The 18,057-nt window shown below is 36.2% G+C and overlaps 1 protein-coding gene across 1 annotated transcript in view; it reads right to left on the bottom strand.

Moving 5' to 3' along the window:
* The window catches only part of LOC150108525 (uncharacterized), a 190,126-nt gene extending 174,941 nt beyond the window's left edge, over nucleotides 1–15,185 (bottom strand). Inside the window, exon 1 of the mRNA XM_090390479.1 lies at nucleotides 14,931–15,185. Within this exon, the coding sequence (XP_090246605.1) occupies nucleotides 14,931–15,185 (255 nt within the window). The remainder of the gene's footprint in view (nucleotides 1–14,930) is intronic.
* Between the last annotated feature and the right edge of the window lie 2,872 nt (nucleotides 15,186–18,057).

Below are 18,057 nucleotides of genomic sequence, written 5' to 3'. Positions count from 1 at the left end.
TAATGTACAAATTAAACACCAATGGTCCACGTACAGAACCCTGTGGTACAGAGTTCTGTACTTGGTTCTATACTCTTTACCCTCCTTCTCTTAAAGCTTCTCCATAAATAACTTTGTGATACCTGTTTCAATGCACTTTACTATCTATGTCACAAAGTGATAGGTATACAAAATAGGCTTGTCACAAGCCTATTTTGCACTTTTCTTACTATTTTGTATCTCTTCATATCTGTATAACAGGCAAAATCCAGAAGTATAACAATGTACCCAATTCCCCTTACTCTGCTGTCATTCTGATAGAGAATAAGAGTAGAACTGTTAAAATAAGACCTATCTTTAACAAAGTCACATTGTCCTCTATAGAGAATCAAAATGCTATCTTGCTGCCTCTGGATGTGAATCTAACCAGTCTCTCCAATACCTTAATGGCCACTTCAAAGATGCTGATTGGTCTATAATTTATTGCAGTCCTTGCTCCAAATCGGTATAACAAAACTATCCTTTCCCTGCTTTTGCTCATTAGGAATTGTACTCAGGCACTGAAACTTAAGCCGAACAACCAAGTAAGCAATAGCTTTAATATCTAACTTACTTACCTATATATACACATATTTGTTCAGCTTCCCCTCAGCATCCAGAAGGTTAATGGGTCTGCCAAGAATGTACACTTTACTAAAGTGATCACTTAACAACACAACTATTTCTAATGCATCCAACACTTGCTCTTACCATCTGTATTAACCAATGTTATTCTTCTATGGTAATTTGCCTTTTAATTGTCACAGAAAAAAAAAATCTTGGATTTCTCAAAAATCTTGCTTTTTTTTTTTTTATATATATATATATATATCTTGGTATGGTCATCTTTCTCTTCTACAATACTGAATTAGTGAATTCATCTTTTCTTCACTTTTTTCCCAACATTTTTAGTGCATATGAACTAAAAATGTTGGGAAAATATCTTCTTAATGATGCTACAATCATTATGGCAAGTCAGGAGTACCAGACCACACACCCAAGTAATGAACACCTCTCCTCATCAAACCACCATGCTGCTACATAGAAGCAATTACCATATAGTCCCAGAGTTTACTTCACCGACTGAAAGGATAGTGCTTCTGCTGTGAAACCAATATTATTATTATTATTATTTTGAACCTTAAATCCTTAACATTCTCTGCATTAGGAACGTATTCTGGCAAATATGTTCCGTTCACCCACAAATTCTCCATGTAAAAAAAATCTGCTCCTCACACTGTTCTTTACTTACATGACTTCCAGGGATGGCCTCTGGTACTTCCTCCTATCACCTTCTACCCTTTTTATAATCCATCCCATCTTATTAATCTGATAAAATCTTCTCCATAATTGAAACATCTCTTTCATATCACCTCTTTTCTTGCTAAATGCAATCCAGATTCATTTTAACCTTCTCTCTCTCTCTCTCCATAGTCAATATTCTAGAATCCTGATATTGTCTTAGTCACTATCTCTTGATCCTCTCTAGTGTTTCCATATCACAATGAAAACTAGGTGACCAAATCTGAGCACACCTCCTTATCCTACATGTCAGTGTACTTCTAATCACAGCTGCAACAGAATGTGCAGTCTTTGCAACACCTGTGATATGCCCTCTAAACTTCAGTCTATTGTCAACAATCGCTCCCAGATCTTGAACCTCACCACTTCCTGCAGTATAGTTCCATCAATATAGTACACAACATTATACTATAGTTTCTGTATTCAGCTTTGAAATAATGCTGGATTTAATATCGAAATGAAACACCTTGCACGTATTAATATTAAAACTACAATCCGACTCATTTGTCCAAGTTAAAAGTCTATTCAAATCTTCATGAAGGGAATTAACATCAGCAGTGCTCCTTATAATTCTTCCCAACTTTGCATCATCAATAAATAACTGAAGATCCACAGTCAGTCTACATAAAATATCATTTACAAACAAGCTAAACAGAAGGGATCCAAGAACAGAACTTTGAGCACACCATTAATTGCCCTCTTTTTTTTTATGGAGACTCTGCTCCATCATACACAACTTGCTGGCATTGTTCAGAAAGCCAATCTCTAATATATCTAAATCCTAACCAATATGCTATCCAATCTCATAATCTGCATCTTGTACATGGACTTATCATGGGGTAATCTATTAAACTCTTTTGCAAAGTCCAAGAATATCATTGTGTATGAATTTACTAAAATAAAGAGCCTAAAGACTTCACTTCAGTGATGCAAAATTTATAAAAGTCAAGTGGATATTAAATCCAGCATTATTTCAAAGCTGAATACAGAAACTATAAAAGTTCCATATGCAATTTGACCAGAGAGCTTACGGGAATACACTCGTTAGTATTTACAAGTTGCCCTAGCCAGACCTTATAGGAGATATGCCTGCTATGACAGCATCCATATATTCACCTCCTATTGGTCCATTTTGATAAGGTTTCACTGGCCTGATAGCTCTTTCAAACTTAAGTAAAGCCCTCTCTAAAAATTAGGTGATCCTCCCGGACCACTCCCCACGAGTGACCGAAAGATCGTCCAACTCGGTTGGTTCCACTCAGTGACAGGCTCACCCAACCACTTAGCAGAACTGCTCATATTCCAGGGAAAAGCATCCTTTGGCAAAGCCCCATATGGGCCATGCCAGAAAACACTTTCTCCAGAGACTCAAATAGCTTTCTCTCAAGGCAAACTTCCCGAAATCTTAAGCCCTACCCCTCACTGGGAGCTAGACTCGGAAGAAACCTTAAGAAAGCAAAAACTCTCAGTACTAAGGAACTTGAAACATTGGAGTGGTGTATTTTTTGTAAGCGAACTCTGGGTTGGTGAGTAAAAGTATTTACTAAAATAAAGAGCCAAAAGGCTTCACTTCGGCAATGCAAAATTTATAAAAATCAAGTGGATATTAAATCCAGCATTATTTCAAAGCTGAATACAGAAACCATAAAAGTTTCATACTGAAATTTGACCAGAGAGCTTACGGGAATACACTCACCGGTATTTATGAGTTGCCCTAGCTGGACCTATGGATGGAATATATGGACACTGTCATAGCAGACATGTCTCCTATAAGGTCTGGCTAGGATAACTCGTAAATACCAGCAAGTGTATTTCTGTAAGCTCTCTAGTCAAATTTTGTACAAAACTTTTATAATTTCTGTATTCGACTTTGAAAGAATGCTGGATTTAATATCCACTTGATTTTTACGGGAATACACTCGGTGCATAAATACTTTTATGCACCAACCGAGAGTTCACTTATGAAAAATACACCTTTCCAATGTTTCAAGTTCCTTAGTACTGAGAGTTTTTGCTCTCTTAAGGTTTCTGCCTGATCTCTGATGAAAACCAACCAGTTAAACTGCTGTCAGGCCAGTAAAACTTTATCAAAATGGACCAATATGAGGCAAATATATGAATACTGTCATAGCAGGCATGTCTCCTATAAGGTCTGGCTAGGGCAACTCATAAATACCAGTGAGTGTATTCCCATAAGCTCTCTGGTCAAATTTCATATGAAACATTTTGTATGGTTGTCTAAGGATTTTTTTTTTCTGTTTTTATCAATTTTATATATTTTTAATTTATTTTTTATGTAGTTCATTAACCCTGGTCTAGAGACCAAATATAGAAATTTTCAAGTCACTTCAGGTCTCCACTAAGCAGAGAAGTGGTCTCATACCAGGCAATGAAATATATATCTACCACATAAAGACAGTCACAAACATCCATACCCATGGCAGGATTCAAATCCACAGCCGTGGGCATGGAAAGCAGGCATGAAAACCACTTGGTCAACGAAGTCAGACCTTACCATAAAATGCAAGTAAATTGGCTAAAACAACACCTACTATTTACAAATCATGCTGACCATCATAAAGAATCCTATGTCCATCAACCCAATCCTAACCAATAACTACATATACAAGTAACAAGTTATACAAGAATATTAGGTTCTTAATATAACTGTAGTTATATTAAGAACCTAACCCACTGCAAGACTTTCATTAAAGAAACAGATCAAGGCAAAGCTAATTGTTTTGCATATTTCTTAAAAGTACATGGTGATATGTCATCCATTTTCACAACTTTATTGACATCTAAACCCAATCAACATCTGATACATCTCTGATTCTTTCACTTCCAGTTCTGATGTGTTGTGGGTACAAATCTCACTGTAGGATATTTGTAAATGTCTTTGGGTGGTTAAATGAATTTTGTGGCCTTGGTGAGAATAATGTCAAAACAGTGGGCTGCAACAGGCTTGATTGTAGGGTTAATATTCTGAGGATAAGTACTTCCCAAATTTGTTGAAGTTTGGGCAGTTTCTTAAGGCTGAGACAGATTCCAGGAATAGTCTCTTTTTTTATATATATATATTTGCTACAGTGAAGTAAAATGGCATTTTTTTCAGTGTATCTGATGTCAGATATCCAAAGCATGGTCAGTTAGTCCTGAATGGCCATAGTGGTGAAAATGGATATAGTCCTTGTGCTTGACAATTCTGATATTGAGTGTCCTGCCTCTATGGCCACAGTAAGACAGCTTACAACTGCAAGGTATCTGGTATTAAAACTATCTACTAGTAGTTTAGATACAAGATATCTAAACTACAAGCAGGTTTGGGATTGAGGCTGCTCTTTTGGGGAACAAATGAGGAATGGCCAATTTTTTATATGGTCTATAAGTGGTTACACTTATAGAACAGATGAAATACCTGTAGAATTTATGAAACAACTTCAGAAGAAAGGAACTGAAGAAATAGCCAAAATAATAAATTTAATTCATAATAAAAAAGAACTACCAAAAGATTTATGACCTTAATTTATATATACCTATACCAAAGAAAAGCAATGCAGTGAACTGCAAGGATTTTAGAACAATAAGCCTCATTTCCCATACATCAAAAATACTTATGAGAATCTTAACATGAAGAATTGCATCTAAAATGGAAGAATTTCTTGGAGAAGATCAGTTTCGTTTCAGGAAGGGTAGGGGAACAAGAGATGTGATTGGACTGCTAAGAATAGTAAGTGAAAGAAGTCTGGAAGTGAATAAAGAAGTTAATATCTGTTATATAGATTTTGAAAAAGCTTTTGACTTTGTAAAATGGGATAAGATGGTGGAAGTAATGGAAAAGATTGGTATAGATTGGAAAGACAGAAGGCTAATTATTTCACTATACATAGGATAAACTGTCATGGTGAGAGACAATATGGTACAACAGAACCAGGTATCATTGGATGAGGAGTAAGACAAGGCTGTTCTCTGTCACTAATTTTTGTTTAACATGTATTCCGAAGTAATGTTAAAAGAAGCACTGGAGAATTCAGAAGAAGGAATAAAGATTGGAAATAGACAGATATTCCACCTTATGTGACCTTATATTATTGTACATTAAGTTACGCAGATGACAAGGCATTACTATCAAATACTGAAAAAGGACTACATCTATTGAATAGATTATTGGAATCCTGTATCAATTATGGAATGAAAATTAACATCAGAAAAACAAAGATAATGAAAATAGCAAGGAAAGAGGCAAATATGAATATCAGAATAAATGGGAAAAAATTGAATCAAGTAAAGACATTTAAATATCTAGGGAGTGTTATTAGCAGTGATGGAAGATGTAAAAGTGACATAAAAGAATAGTGATGGGAAAAGATGCCTTTAATAGAAAATGGAATTTATTCAGAAGTAAAATGGATAGAAACCTAAAGAAAAGACTAATAAAATGTTATGTGTGGAGTGCTGCCCTCTATGCAGCTGAAACTTGGACATTGAAGAAAGAAGAAATTAAGATTTTGGAAAGCTTTGAGATGTGGATTTGGAAAAGGATGGAAAAAATCAAATAGACAGATAAAATAACTAATGAAGAGGTCTTAAAAAGAGTAGAAGAAGAAGTCTGTTAAGGAGGATAAAAAGAAGAAAGGGAAACTGGATCGGATATATTCTGAGATGGAATGGAATCATCAGAGATACCGTCGAAGGAAAAATAGACGGAAAAAGACCCAGAGGAAGAGTAAGGAAAACAATGCTAGATGACATGCTCAATGGAGACAGGTATACAACCTTGAAAGAGAAGGCTCAAAACAGAAGAGTGGAAGGAAAGTTTCTGCTACAAAAAGAATCTGCTCAATTGCAGAATACTCGAGAAGATAAGTGGTTACAAGGTTATATTTTTTTAGGCTTTTTGCTAGGGTTTCAGATGGATCCAGGATATTATTATTATTATTACATCACACCTCCAAGGATTAATCGTGGGAGGGCAATCTACTCTACTTTGCTAAATACATCTCACCCTCTCCACTACTGCTTAATTCTCCTACTATGTAACTACTACCACCATCAACACTATCTACTGCCCATCATCACCAACAACAGTATTTTTTGTATGTAAATTGCATGTGTTCTGAAGGCCAATTTGTCTGTATGCTGGATGAAAAACCTGAGTTTCCAGTGGGGGAAACCCTGCTACCTCTATATGAGATTAGCTAACTCACCTACAATTGAAAAAGCCTATATAAGGATTCCTCTCGTCACGACGAGAATCAAATACATCTTTTCAAATTGAAAGGCGCAATGCTCTGCTGTTCTTCTATTTGCACTTCGGAGCCACCAAACTGGAGACCTTTTGCAAGTAACGCAAACATGATAACTGCTGCACAAGATAGCGATGACATATTTGATGTAATTTATGTTTTGGAGGAGAGATAGTTGGAGAGGTGTGATATTTTCTAATGGGAAATGTAGCCACTGGTTAAATTCAGTGGTGAGGTCATTATTATTAGAAGAAATCAATTCTGCCCTGTTGTACAAGGTTTTTATTATAATACCATACTGTTGGGTAGGTGTGCCTACTAGTGAATGTAATTACATATGTGTAAGAGTTTTCTGCAAACCAAGAATGCAAAGGATCCATCAGGTGGCATGTAAAGAAGTATTTAGGAAGGGGATTTGCCTCCCCTCCCAAAAAAAAAAAGAAAAAGGAAAAAACTAGAAAATTTTCCAAAAATCTTTTCCTAATTAAAATTAATTTTTTTATTTATGTTTTGTCATGTCTTCCATTGCTATACTATTTATGAATTAGCGGTCACATAAGGTGGAATACCCTATAGCTCTCAAAGAATCACAGCTGCTGTGAATGCAAGGCAAACGAAGTGTTGCTTGGGCAGACTGAGCGCTACTTTGTTTGCCTGAGCCAGGCCAAAGGAGATCACGGGAATCATGTATTGGCAATCACTGCAGATGCTCAGTCATAGGTTGTACAATGCGTAGTGTGTATTCTCAAATCGTCTACTTTACTCGGCCCCCTCCCAAGTGAGTACTCCCCCCCCAACATTAAATCCTGAGTGCGTCACTGAGAGGGAGGCTATTCTTTTCTTGTTCCTAAAGTGAATTAAATTCGAGGATATTGATTGTTTAGATTATGCTAGAAAGGAGATGTTAAGAGAGCATCCAAGTCGTGAATGCCCTTAACACTTTTCTAACATGGTTTTAGCTTATGCTATGTAGATGGCATAATCAAAAGCAGATCAATGTGTGTGGAGCAGAGTTCAGGGCTTTCTCTTCAAAAGGTCTCCAAGAAGTAGTAACTGGTGGTAGGGGAAGCCGAGGCCAGCCATAGCTGTTCCCTCTGTTTATAAAATTTTCTTTGCAAAAGAAACAGCCTGAGTTTGTGATAAACTGAAACAAGACTGGAATATCAGAAAGAATTCAGCTTGGATAAAGGTCTAAGATGGCTTTAAGTGGCACACTGATGAAAAGAGAAGAGACATTAAAACTGGCCATTATGTCACTATTTTGTAGGGTGGGGTTTTATACAGTGGACAGTTTTTTATATGTGAAAAGGTGTTCACAGTATAAGTCGTTGACTAACTGGTTTGCGAGTAAATCAATGCCATCCACAATTAGGAATAATGGCAGATTTTGTTTGCAGAATTTTGGTAGCCTTTATGTCATGGAAAGGGAGGGGGGTGGGGAGAAGAGACTGAAATTATATGGTTTTAGTTTATAGGTAATTTACACAGATGTGACCTTTTTTTAAAGAGACTGTGAAGCTGTTTTGATCTGGGTGTTGGCAGGATTACAACTGCTTTACATGCTCTTTAAAAAAACTCACCTCCTGGCCTGTGAAAATTACCTATAAATTAGTTTGTGTAATCATGATGGTTTAGACTTAGTGGTGTTCTCTTTAGCCACTTTTATCATTTCTACTCCTTTGTTACCCTTCAGTTCTAGTAGTACTTCAAATTCCTTATGGGAGAGGTTCCTTTTTTTGGAGATTTTGGACTATTTTAGGGTCTTCTTCAATAATTACAATTATGCACTGAACAAGAGTTCACTTATGAAAAATACAGCTCTCTGAAATGATATAGAATTGAAGAAAAAGTTTCTGCCCTCTTAAGGTTTCCACCTGGTCTCTGATGAAAACTAACAGTTCCCAATAGCTGTCAGGCCAGTGAAACTTAACAGCACTAATAAAAGGCAAATATATAAGCCCCTGAGCAGAGTTTGTGTCTTTTAAGAAGTGCAGCTAAGGCAACACCAATGCCAAGAATAGCATTCTCATAAGCTCTCTGGTCTATTTTTAGAAACTTTCTATGTATATGCACATTCAGCCATGAAATACAGATGGATTTACATCCCCCTACTATTAGTTTATAATAAGTTTGCTTTAAACAACGTAAAGAAGAAAAATCATACTGTTCTTTTAGAAGATAGTAAAGTGAGCGATATTGACAAACCAAGCAAGATGATTAGATTAACAAATTACAGGAGACTGTTCACACTAAATTTGGAGTTCTAGATATTGTTTGCTTTAGGAATCATAAGCAAGAAAATTGTTTCAAAAAAACAGAAGGAAAAAATGAACATTAAAAAAAAAATATTATTCACGTTTATAGGTGAACTGTGAATAACTGTTGTACAGTAGCTACATGCTGTAAGAGATCTAGAGGAGAGTTGAGGAATTGAGCATCGAACTCACTACTACTTCTTCACTGTATGAGGAAACTTGTGTATGAAGAGAAGTACTAGAACTGTTGCATCAACTGAATAAAAATTCTGCAATAGTTGCTGATACCCCATTAGTTCCTAAAAGAGTGTTCAGCTGAACTGACTATTCTTTTGATCAGACTATATAATTTGAGTCTCAGAACAGTGAAGATTCCACAAGAGTAGAATGTATGGTAATCCCATTGTACAAGGTGGTGCAAAGACCGATGAATCCATCAACCAAACAGCATATCAGGAGTAGTGATGAAGATTTTGGAAAAATTGGTTAAGGATCGCATTCAGAAATGGGTTCACAGATAATCTCTACTTTGCAATGAACAGCATGGGTTGATTAAGGGAAGTTGATGTTTTAGCAACTTGCTGACATCCTATAATAATGTTACCAACTGAGTTAGACAAGGGGAATAAATACACCATAATACATTTGGAGTTTGCTAAAGCTTTTGACAGAATACAGCATGGGAGACTGTTGCATAAATTGGCGAATATTGGAGTGGATTATGGACTACTGGTATAGATAAGAGGATGGTTGACTGACAGATATCAAAAAGTCACGTATAAGGATGTGAATCTGCAAGATTCAAGGTAACCAATGGTGTGTCTCAAAAATCGGTCCTTGGTCCATCATTATTTAATCTGTACATTAACGACATTGGGAAGGATTTGACATGCAACATACAGCTATTTGATGATGATGCAAAGATAGGCAGGGTAATCAGGAGTGCTGCTAATATGCAGTACTTGCAGAATAATTTGAATATGCTGGAATTGTGGGCAAGTGAAAATGGCTGGTCAGTTCAATGTTAATAAATGTAAGGTCATGCACTTTGGTGTGATTAGATATAAAATCTCACATTAATTGGTGGGATTATGCTAGAAGAAATTGATCAGGATAGGGATCTTAAATTTTAGTAGGCAGGAAGCTGAAGTTCAAGGGTCATATAGCAAAAATTGTAAATACAACTCAGAGAATAATTGCAATGCTGAAACAAACCTTGACATGTAAAGATAAGGAAGTCATTTTGCCACTTTACAAGGCCTTGATAAGACATCACTTGGACTACTGTGTGCAGGTCTGGTCTCCTTGTTTCTGTGGTGATTCTCATACAATGGAGAGAGAGAGAGAGCTACAATGATATCAGGATTATGGAATCCTGATTATGAAGACAGATGGAGAATTTGTAGGCTGCAGACACTAGCAAACAGGAGGGGATGATATTGAGAGTTATAAACTTCTGAAAGGATGACACAGCAGATTTTCAGTAGATAGAAATTTTTATTTTATGGAGAGGGGAGGGGAGAGGTCTGCATGATTAGCCTAGTGGCTATGCGCTTCGCAACCATGTGCCTGGGGAAGGAGTGTCCTAGGTTCAATTCCTGTCGACGACGTTGAGGAGCTTAAGGATCTTCCTCAGCCATAGCCAAGTTAGCCAGCCTTGGGCATGGACAGCAGGGTCCCCCCCCTCAGTTTATCCGGGGTTATTCATCCCGCAAGCAGGAAAACCAACCCCGTGAACACACAGATACAGTCATGAATTCCGGTTTGCCACTCACACAATTTGCATTAATAAGCCAGTAACCCCTCATTAGGAGGGGGACTCAACCCATCCTAGACAGATAAGAAGGATAGGAGGGTTGGGAAAGTATGCAAGGTCATCCTTGGAGGTTGAGAAGGAATGTTGTCAAGAAGAGGTGGAAGGCTAGATTTTTCTCAGCATGGTGCATGACTGGAATGGATTGTCATCAGATGCTGTGTGTGCAAGTAGCGTGAATGAATTCAAGAACAGATATAACAGCTGATGTGAATAGTGTGGCCTCCCCCAATGAGTTCTGGACTCCCTTGAAGGTTCTCTTAATAATAATAATTACTAATGTGTGTTCTAATGAACAGTGGATATCATATAATATTTCAAATATTTACTACTCATTCGTAAAAAATGAAAACAGCAGAAAGTTAAAGTCTGAGTGAAAAAAAGCAGAGTGAATTGATAAGAGATAGGTCACCCTAACTACTTCTCAGTACTACGTCAAGGAACTCATAAGGACACCAACAAAAACTTGTGATAACAGAATCCAATGGCTGGACAGCTTTGTGACTTGTAGAGAGTAAATAAGCAGCTATTCAGAGGTAAAGTTATATCTTGGACAAAAATGAAAACTCAATTTCTTGGATGGTAAAGGACACAATATTCTTAATACATATATAAAAAAAAAAAAAGACTGGAAGTTACAATTATCTCAAGAAGAAAATTCTTAGTCTCAATCATTAATATACAGTCATTGATCATATTATGGAACACCAGCATTAGCTGTAAAAGTTGATAAAGCTTCATCTACAATTGACATAATATGCAAAAAGAGAGAAAGCTGACAATAAATCTGCAAATATCAGAAGAATGACCATGTGATGGACAATTTCTTAACAGATACATGTGCCACACCTGAATACAGGAAGAGTGAGAACAAATGGTCATGGCTAGCAAAGATATTAGGACTAAATTTTTTGCTTGGAGAGTTGTGAATAAGTATAGTGGGTTACTGGAGATGGCTGTAAGAACATTTTCGGTGAATGAGTTGGAGAGAATATGAGAGGAAGTAAGTGATAAGACCATGGACACCCCTTTTCCCACAACATGACAGGCTTTGTAGAAATGCCCACATAATCAAAATCACTGACAAATATCATTCTAAATTTTTATATGTTTATCAAAAGTCATGGTAATGATGCACATCCTATTGTATAGGGCCATTAGAATCAAACTTTCATCTACTATAACTCTGGTTCTAAGCTGAAGAAATGATTTGTGAGTTGGACACAGAGGAGAGAGAGAGATTAAACAGTATATACTGTCTATAAAATTTTATGTTTCATATCAAATTAATGAAATTAGAGCACTCTGACAATGAACAGTAAAAAGGTGTCTTTCTTCCCCTCCTCCTACTCTGCTTTGCAGGTGGCTGCACTGTTAAACTATCTTAAAACTACATTTATCTTCAGTTACATAAGGTCCCTTGCAAATGTGAGTACTATCAGTAGATAATAAAGATCACTTATGGGGAACATTCTTCAACCAATTTTGTACAAAATCTGAAATAGTTGTTTCTTATGTTACTTAAGATCCCTGAGAATTTCAACACAATCACACCAAATTACTGTGGCAAGTTTTTTTACTTGGTTACAAAGTAACTTATACTTGACAAGGAATTGTATTCTTATTTTATCCTTTGCCTAAATGGTTTCTTATGTCATAAATCATACTTTATTAGGCAGTTATTTCTCAAATTGAAAACATTTCTTAAAACAAACATAGGTTATACCAAATCTATTTCATATTTTTCTTATTTATTTCTTGGTTAAGAAATCTCAATTTTTATCCATCTTCTCTTTCTTTTATAAATACAAGTTTACTACGAAGTAATTTCATAACTACACCACTTGCATACAGAAGCAGATTACTTCACATAAAATTGGTTTAGTATCCAATAATGTATAGCACACCTTTCATAAATATATGTTGAATGCATTATGGGAAGTGCCACTACCCAGACTGGTTACAATCTTTATTATTATTACGTGACATCTCCAAGGAGTCCAAAGACTCCCTGGAGATGTGGGAGGCCACCTACTCTACAACTCTCCATCTCCACCACCACTACAATTCAATTCACTGTAGCGAACTGCAGCTACCATGCCCACCACCACTAGTATTTTTATAGACAACCACAAACATCCATGCCCACAGTGGGATTCGAACCCACAGCCTTCTGGCTGGAGGGCAGATACAATAACTACTCGGCCAACCAGGCTGGCAAAAAAACAAATAAAGATACCTCTTGTCACAACGAGAATCGAACTAAGGCTTTTTCCAATCAAAGGGTGCAATGTACCATCATTTTTCCAACAGTGTAACAAAGACGCGTTTTCAAAATTAAGTCATTTTTAATTTAAAAAAGCATTTCTTGATAGAAAACCAACACATTATACAAGAATTCGAACCTACATCTTTTCCAACCGACTGGTGTGTGTAGCGTTACCTTTCCGACTGCGCTACTTTTCACTTATACTGAGGTCTTGTCAGTGGGAGCTAGACCTGTGTAGATACTGAAAATCAAATCAACAGCAGAAGATATATTCCATATACAAGTAGGAAAATGGTGTACCCTCTTGTTATTAAAATATTCTGGATGTGCAATAGTTGTCGCATGTTTTTTCAACTGGTTAAAAAGTAAATTATACTTTTCTTGCAAATAAAGTCAGTGCACATGCAAACTTCTATTTGCTCATGCTTTAGTAAAGGATAAAAACAAAAATATAATTTCTTGTCAGGTATAATTTAATCACTCCAAAATAGAGAAGGGTATGTGAATGATATCGCCTATAAGCTATTAATTCAATTAATTTCAACAAATTTGGAATGTATTCATTCCAAATTTGTGTTGCTTTTATAGTTACCAAAGATTTCAGTATCATCAGACCAAAGTGGAAGCGGTAGGATATTCCTCCTCCTCTGCAGCCACTTCTATTGGTAATACTATTCAATCAATTTTGATTAAAATGGTATTATAGTACTTTCTTACATTGCTAAGCTTTCCTGAAAATTTCAATACAATCGGATGAAAATGAGAGATGGGATGAAAATGGGTAGATACCCTCTCTACAGACCTCCCTTGACCTTATTTCAGTTAAATCTGAAATATAGTTTTTTTTCTGAAGTTCTGCAAAAAGTCTATGCTCACTGAATCAATTAGAGCAAAAACAAAAGATATACAAGTGTGAGATTATTTTGTTTCATAAATATATATATATATTCCAAATGTAAAAAAATTAAATGAGCCAAGCTGAAAAGAACTGGGTTTTGCTGTGATTTAGAAACTACTCAGCTGACAATATTGTTACTAGTGGAAATAGTATGACTAATACCATTGTGCTGTGGCAATCTCAGAGAGGTATTCACATACTCTAAAATAAGGTCGGCCACGTGTACACATAGTTCCAGTTTAGGAGCAGCTCATGCTTTCTCAGTACTCGTGTATATATATATATATATATATATATGAGATTGGAATGAAACATTGCATGGACGCATTTTTTTTAATACTCATCTTGAAAAACACTGCACTTCAATGACTCGTCAGCAAACTGACAACTATTAACAGCTGCTTAACAATCACCAGCGCTGTTAGTAATATATAGTTCCAGTTTAGGAGCAGCTCATGCTTTCTCAGTACTCATATTATTATTATTTTAACGGTGTCTCCATGGAGTCAAAAGACTCATTCACGGGAGACCCGACATTGACACACTAACCATTATTTACACAATACCTGTCATACCTCTCCTTAAATTCATTCACAGTTGAAGCACTCACAACCACCTCTGGCAACGCATTCCACCCATTCACAACCCTCCAAGTAAAAAATCTAGTCCTAACACCCTTGTTAACCACTCTTACACAATATATATATATATATATATATATATATATATATATATATACATATATATATATATATATATATATATATATATACATATATATATATATATATACATATATATATATATATATTGTGTAAGAGTATATCTCATATATATATGAGATTGGAATGAAACATTGCATGGACGCATTTTTTTTAATACTCTTCATCTTGAAAAACACTGCACTTCAATGACTCGTCAGCAAACTGACAACTGTTAACAGCTGCTTAACAATCACCAGCGCTGTTAGTAATATATCCCACGCAATACAATCCCATGTTATGAAACTATACTTTTCTAATCACCTAGTGTAATGTATGAAAATCACCGCAATGTGATGATAAACCGGTATAAAATATATACCCAAACTTGACAATATGATCCGTCCAATTTTAAACAAGAGATTTACCTCCTCTGTTGCAGCTGAAGGCAAATGCAAAATAGTAATATACCGACTACTGTGAAAACGTTTTAAAGATTGCAGCCATTTTCCGCTTTTTTCATCATCTCGATTACTCTTTATTGAAATAATGTCATCCGATGTGTCTGACACTGGATCAGATGTATTAAAATAGTTGTCCTTTTTTTTAAAAATACTATCATCATCAAAAATTTTACATTCAACCTTCCCATCATGAAGAACACTATTCGAATCAGCCGCCATTATCATTTCTTCCCAGAATCCTTTGCCTTCAACTGATTGGTTAAGGCACACAACAGAATTGGATTACTTTTAAAAAAATCGTTTCCTCTATAGACTAAAAGAAATAGATGGCAAACTGCATATCTAAAATTAAATGTCAATAACATTCTGTCAATTTAATCATCGCTAATGTTCTAATCTTGTTTTGCTTTGTTGAGCTGGAATTACAGCCAAAGAAATTGGGACCAGTGAGGAAATATGTCTGCTAATTGGGTGTTTGCATCTTTTATGGAACGAAAACCGAAGTTTCAGAAAGAGAGAGCGAGAGAGAGAGAGAGAGAGCCTCTGTACTTCCGTATTATAGCGACTAACTCACCTCAGGCGAAAAGCACTTTAAAGAATCTTCGCTTCCTTGACAGGATTTAAATCCAGATCTTTCCAAAAATGGCATCCACGAAAACTGTATTATAGTTTTCGTGGATGTCATTCGTATGTATGGAATTGTTTTGTTTTGAAAGTGACATTATGAGAACACTTTTTGTTGTTGCTGCTGCTGCTGTTTGGTAGTGAATTGGAAATGCAAGCAATGTCCGAATTGAAAGAGACAGGAGAGTAAAAGGGTATGTGAAAACCATTTAAGAATAGACAAATAATTTTAGAGGTATCGGAAAAACAAACAATAATAAAATAAAAAAAATCAGCGCCTTTTATTCCTTTATAGGGAGTAGACGAAATTGTTTTAGCTTTATCTAACTTTTGAAGACTTAGTGGGCTGTTAAATTTCCGCTGGTAGCCAATCAGAGATAGTTGGACCAAGGGTATCACTCAATATCGATATCTGAAGTGATTTATTCAGAGAAAATAAAAAATACATGTTGGCAACATTTGACTGTCTCAGATGTTCTGCGTCTGTTCTGCTGCAACGTTCGTTTTTGTTTTGCCTGTATGCTAACCAGGGGCTTTGTTATTCAATGCCAGTGGTTTAAATTTCGTATTTTTTAAACTTTTATTTTTTTTAAAGCTTTAAGTCTATCCTTGCAATGTTAAAGAGGCGAAACTGTAGTTTTATGACGATCTCCAAAAAGAATTCAGGTTCATTAAAATGGACAAGCTGTATAGTAATGGACATTACAATGTAGTATGCCAACACTGTAATGTCCATTTTTCCATTGCTCATGGAGGCAGAAGCGACATCAACCAGCATCTACGTAGCTAGAAACATAAAGATGCTGAAAAGACTCTCGCTTCAATTAAACATATCAACTCGTTTATGGTGAGGCATGTTGATAGTGAAAGCGATAAAATTGCAACAAGTGAAATTCTTGTTCCCTATCATACTGTGCGTTATCGACAAAGTTTTCGTGCAAATGACTGCTTGTCAATATAATAAATAAATAAATAAAATAGCTAACGCTTTTTGTTCCCATAAAGGAAGTAGGGACAAAAAACCCAGTTTCTGGGAAGAAAAAAAAAACCGCTTGCCTATCCCAGCGATCGATAACTCGGGAACTAGTCGCCAAAGGGCTTAGTATTAGCTCCTCTAATCGGCGACTAGAACAAAACTCGCAATACAGCTAACGTCTTTTATTCTCTTATATGTAGTAGGAGAGGCCGTTTTGGCCCTATGTAACTTTTGGAGACTGAGTGGGTAGTTCATTCTGTACTGGTAGCCAATCAGAGATAGCTGGCCCAAGACTATCACTTATTAATCGGTACGCAGTGAACAAGACGGCTAATAAGTGGCATCATCTCGTTGTCCCTAACCCTAATACAATATTTTTAATATCTGAAAATAGTATGGATTCGACTGCCGATTTTCTTGAGTTTACAGGACGAAAAATCCGAGTTTCCGGGAGAAAAAACCCGCTTGCCCGTGCCAGAGATCGACTAACTCGGGAACCGGTCGAAAAAAACTTAGAAAATGTTCCTGCAGTCGGCGACTAGACTCAAATTTAGTCTTTCTTCGTGCGGGCAAACCTCGTAGAGTGCAATCGGCACTTCAACTGAGCTACACAGGCTCCTTACTTGATGACATTGATGGATAAAATATGTAAACTAAAATTTTCTTCAGCACCTACCTAATCAGAAGCAATAATTATCAACGTTTTATCACCATACATAATGAGAAAGGTAATAGAGGATTTGAATAAAACAAAAAAGCATTACAGACAGTTTTGATGCATCAAACTTTTTCCTATCGTTGTGCGGTACTTTTTGCCAAATTGTGGTATTCAACACATAATCATAGACTTTGTTTCCTTACTTAGTAAAACATCTGACATACAATGTGCTATGTTAAGGAAGTGACAAATTTGACTTAAAAAACAAAATTGTTGCTTTGCGTGCAGATAACAGGAACACCAATTTTGGTGGTTGCAAAAGACTTGGCAAAAATAATGTGTTTATGTAATCATTTTTTATCGTCTTACTTTTTCATTAATACAGAATATTATATAATCCCCGACCCGTTCTTGCCATCCCAATGTCCTGTTTATGTCTCAAGAAAATATGGTCAGCCTATACCTAACTCTAACGCCACATTTTTAATATCTGAAATAATGTGGGTTCCACGTTCGATTATCTTCAGTTTCCGGGAGAAAAAACCCTCCTACCTGTGTGAGAGATCGACTAACTTGGGAACCGGTCGCAGGAAGGCATAGCAAAAGTTCCTCTAGTCGGTGACTAGAATCAAACAGAGAGTTGTAGAAAGTTCTCCTAATAGTAGAGATGGAGAGTTGCTGGGTAAGTCTATCCCTCGATCAGTCTTTGTACTTCTTGAAGGTGTCTGGAAATAATAAAAAAAATCAGCTTACTCCGTTTTATTCCCGTATGAGGAGTAGGCGAGGCCATTTAAGCTTCTAACTTTTGGAGACTAAGTGGGCAGTTTAATCTC

Source organism: Typopeltis vanoorti, chromosome 3 (genome assembly GCF_054136105.1).
Source record: "Typopeltis vanoorti isolate ZY-2024b chromosome 3, IOZ_Tvanoo_1.0, whole genome shotgun sequence".
NCBI lineage: Eukaryota > Metazoa > Arthropoda > Arachnida > Uropygi > Thelyphonidae > Typopeltis > Typopeltis vanoorti.
This window is presented reverse-complemented; position numbering and strand designations above follow the sequence as displayed.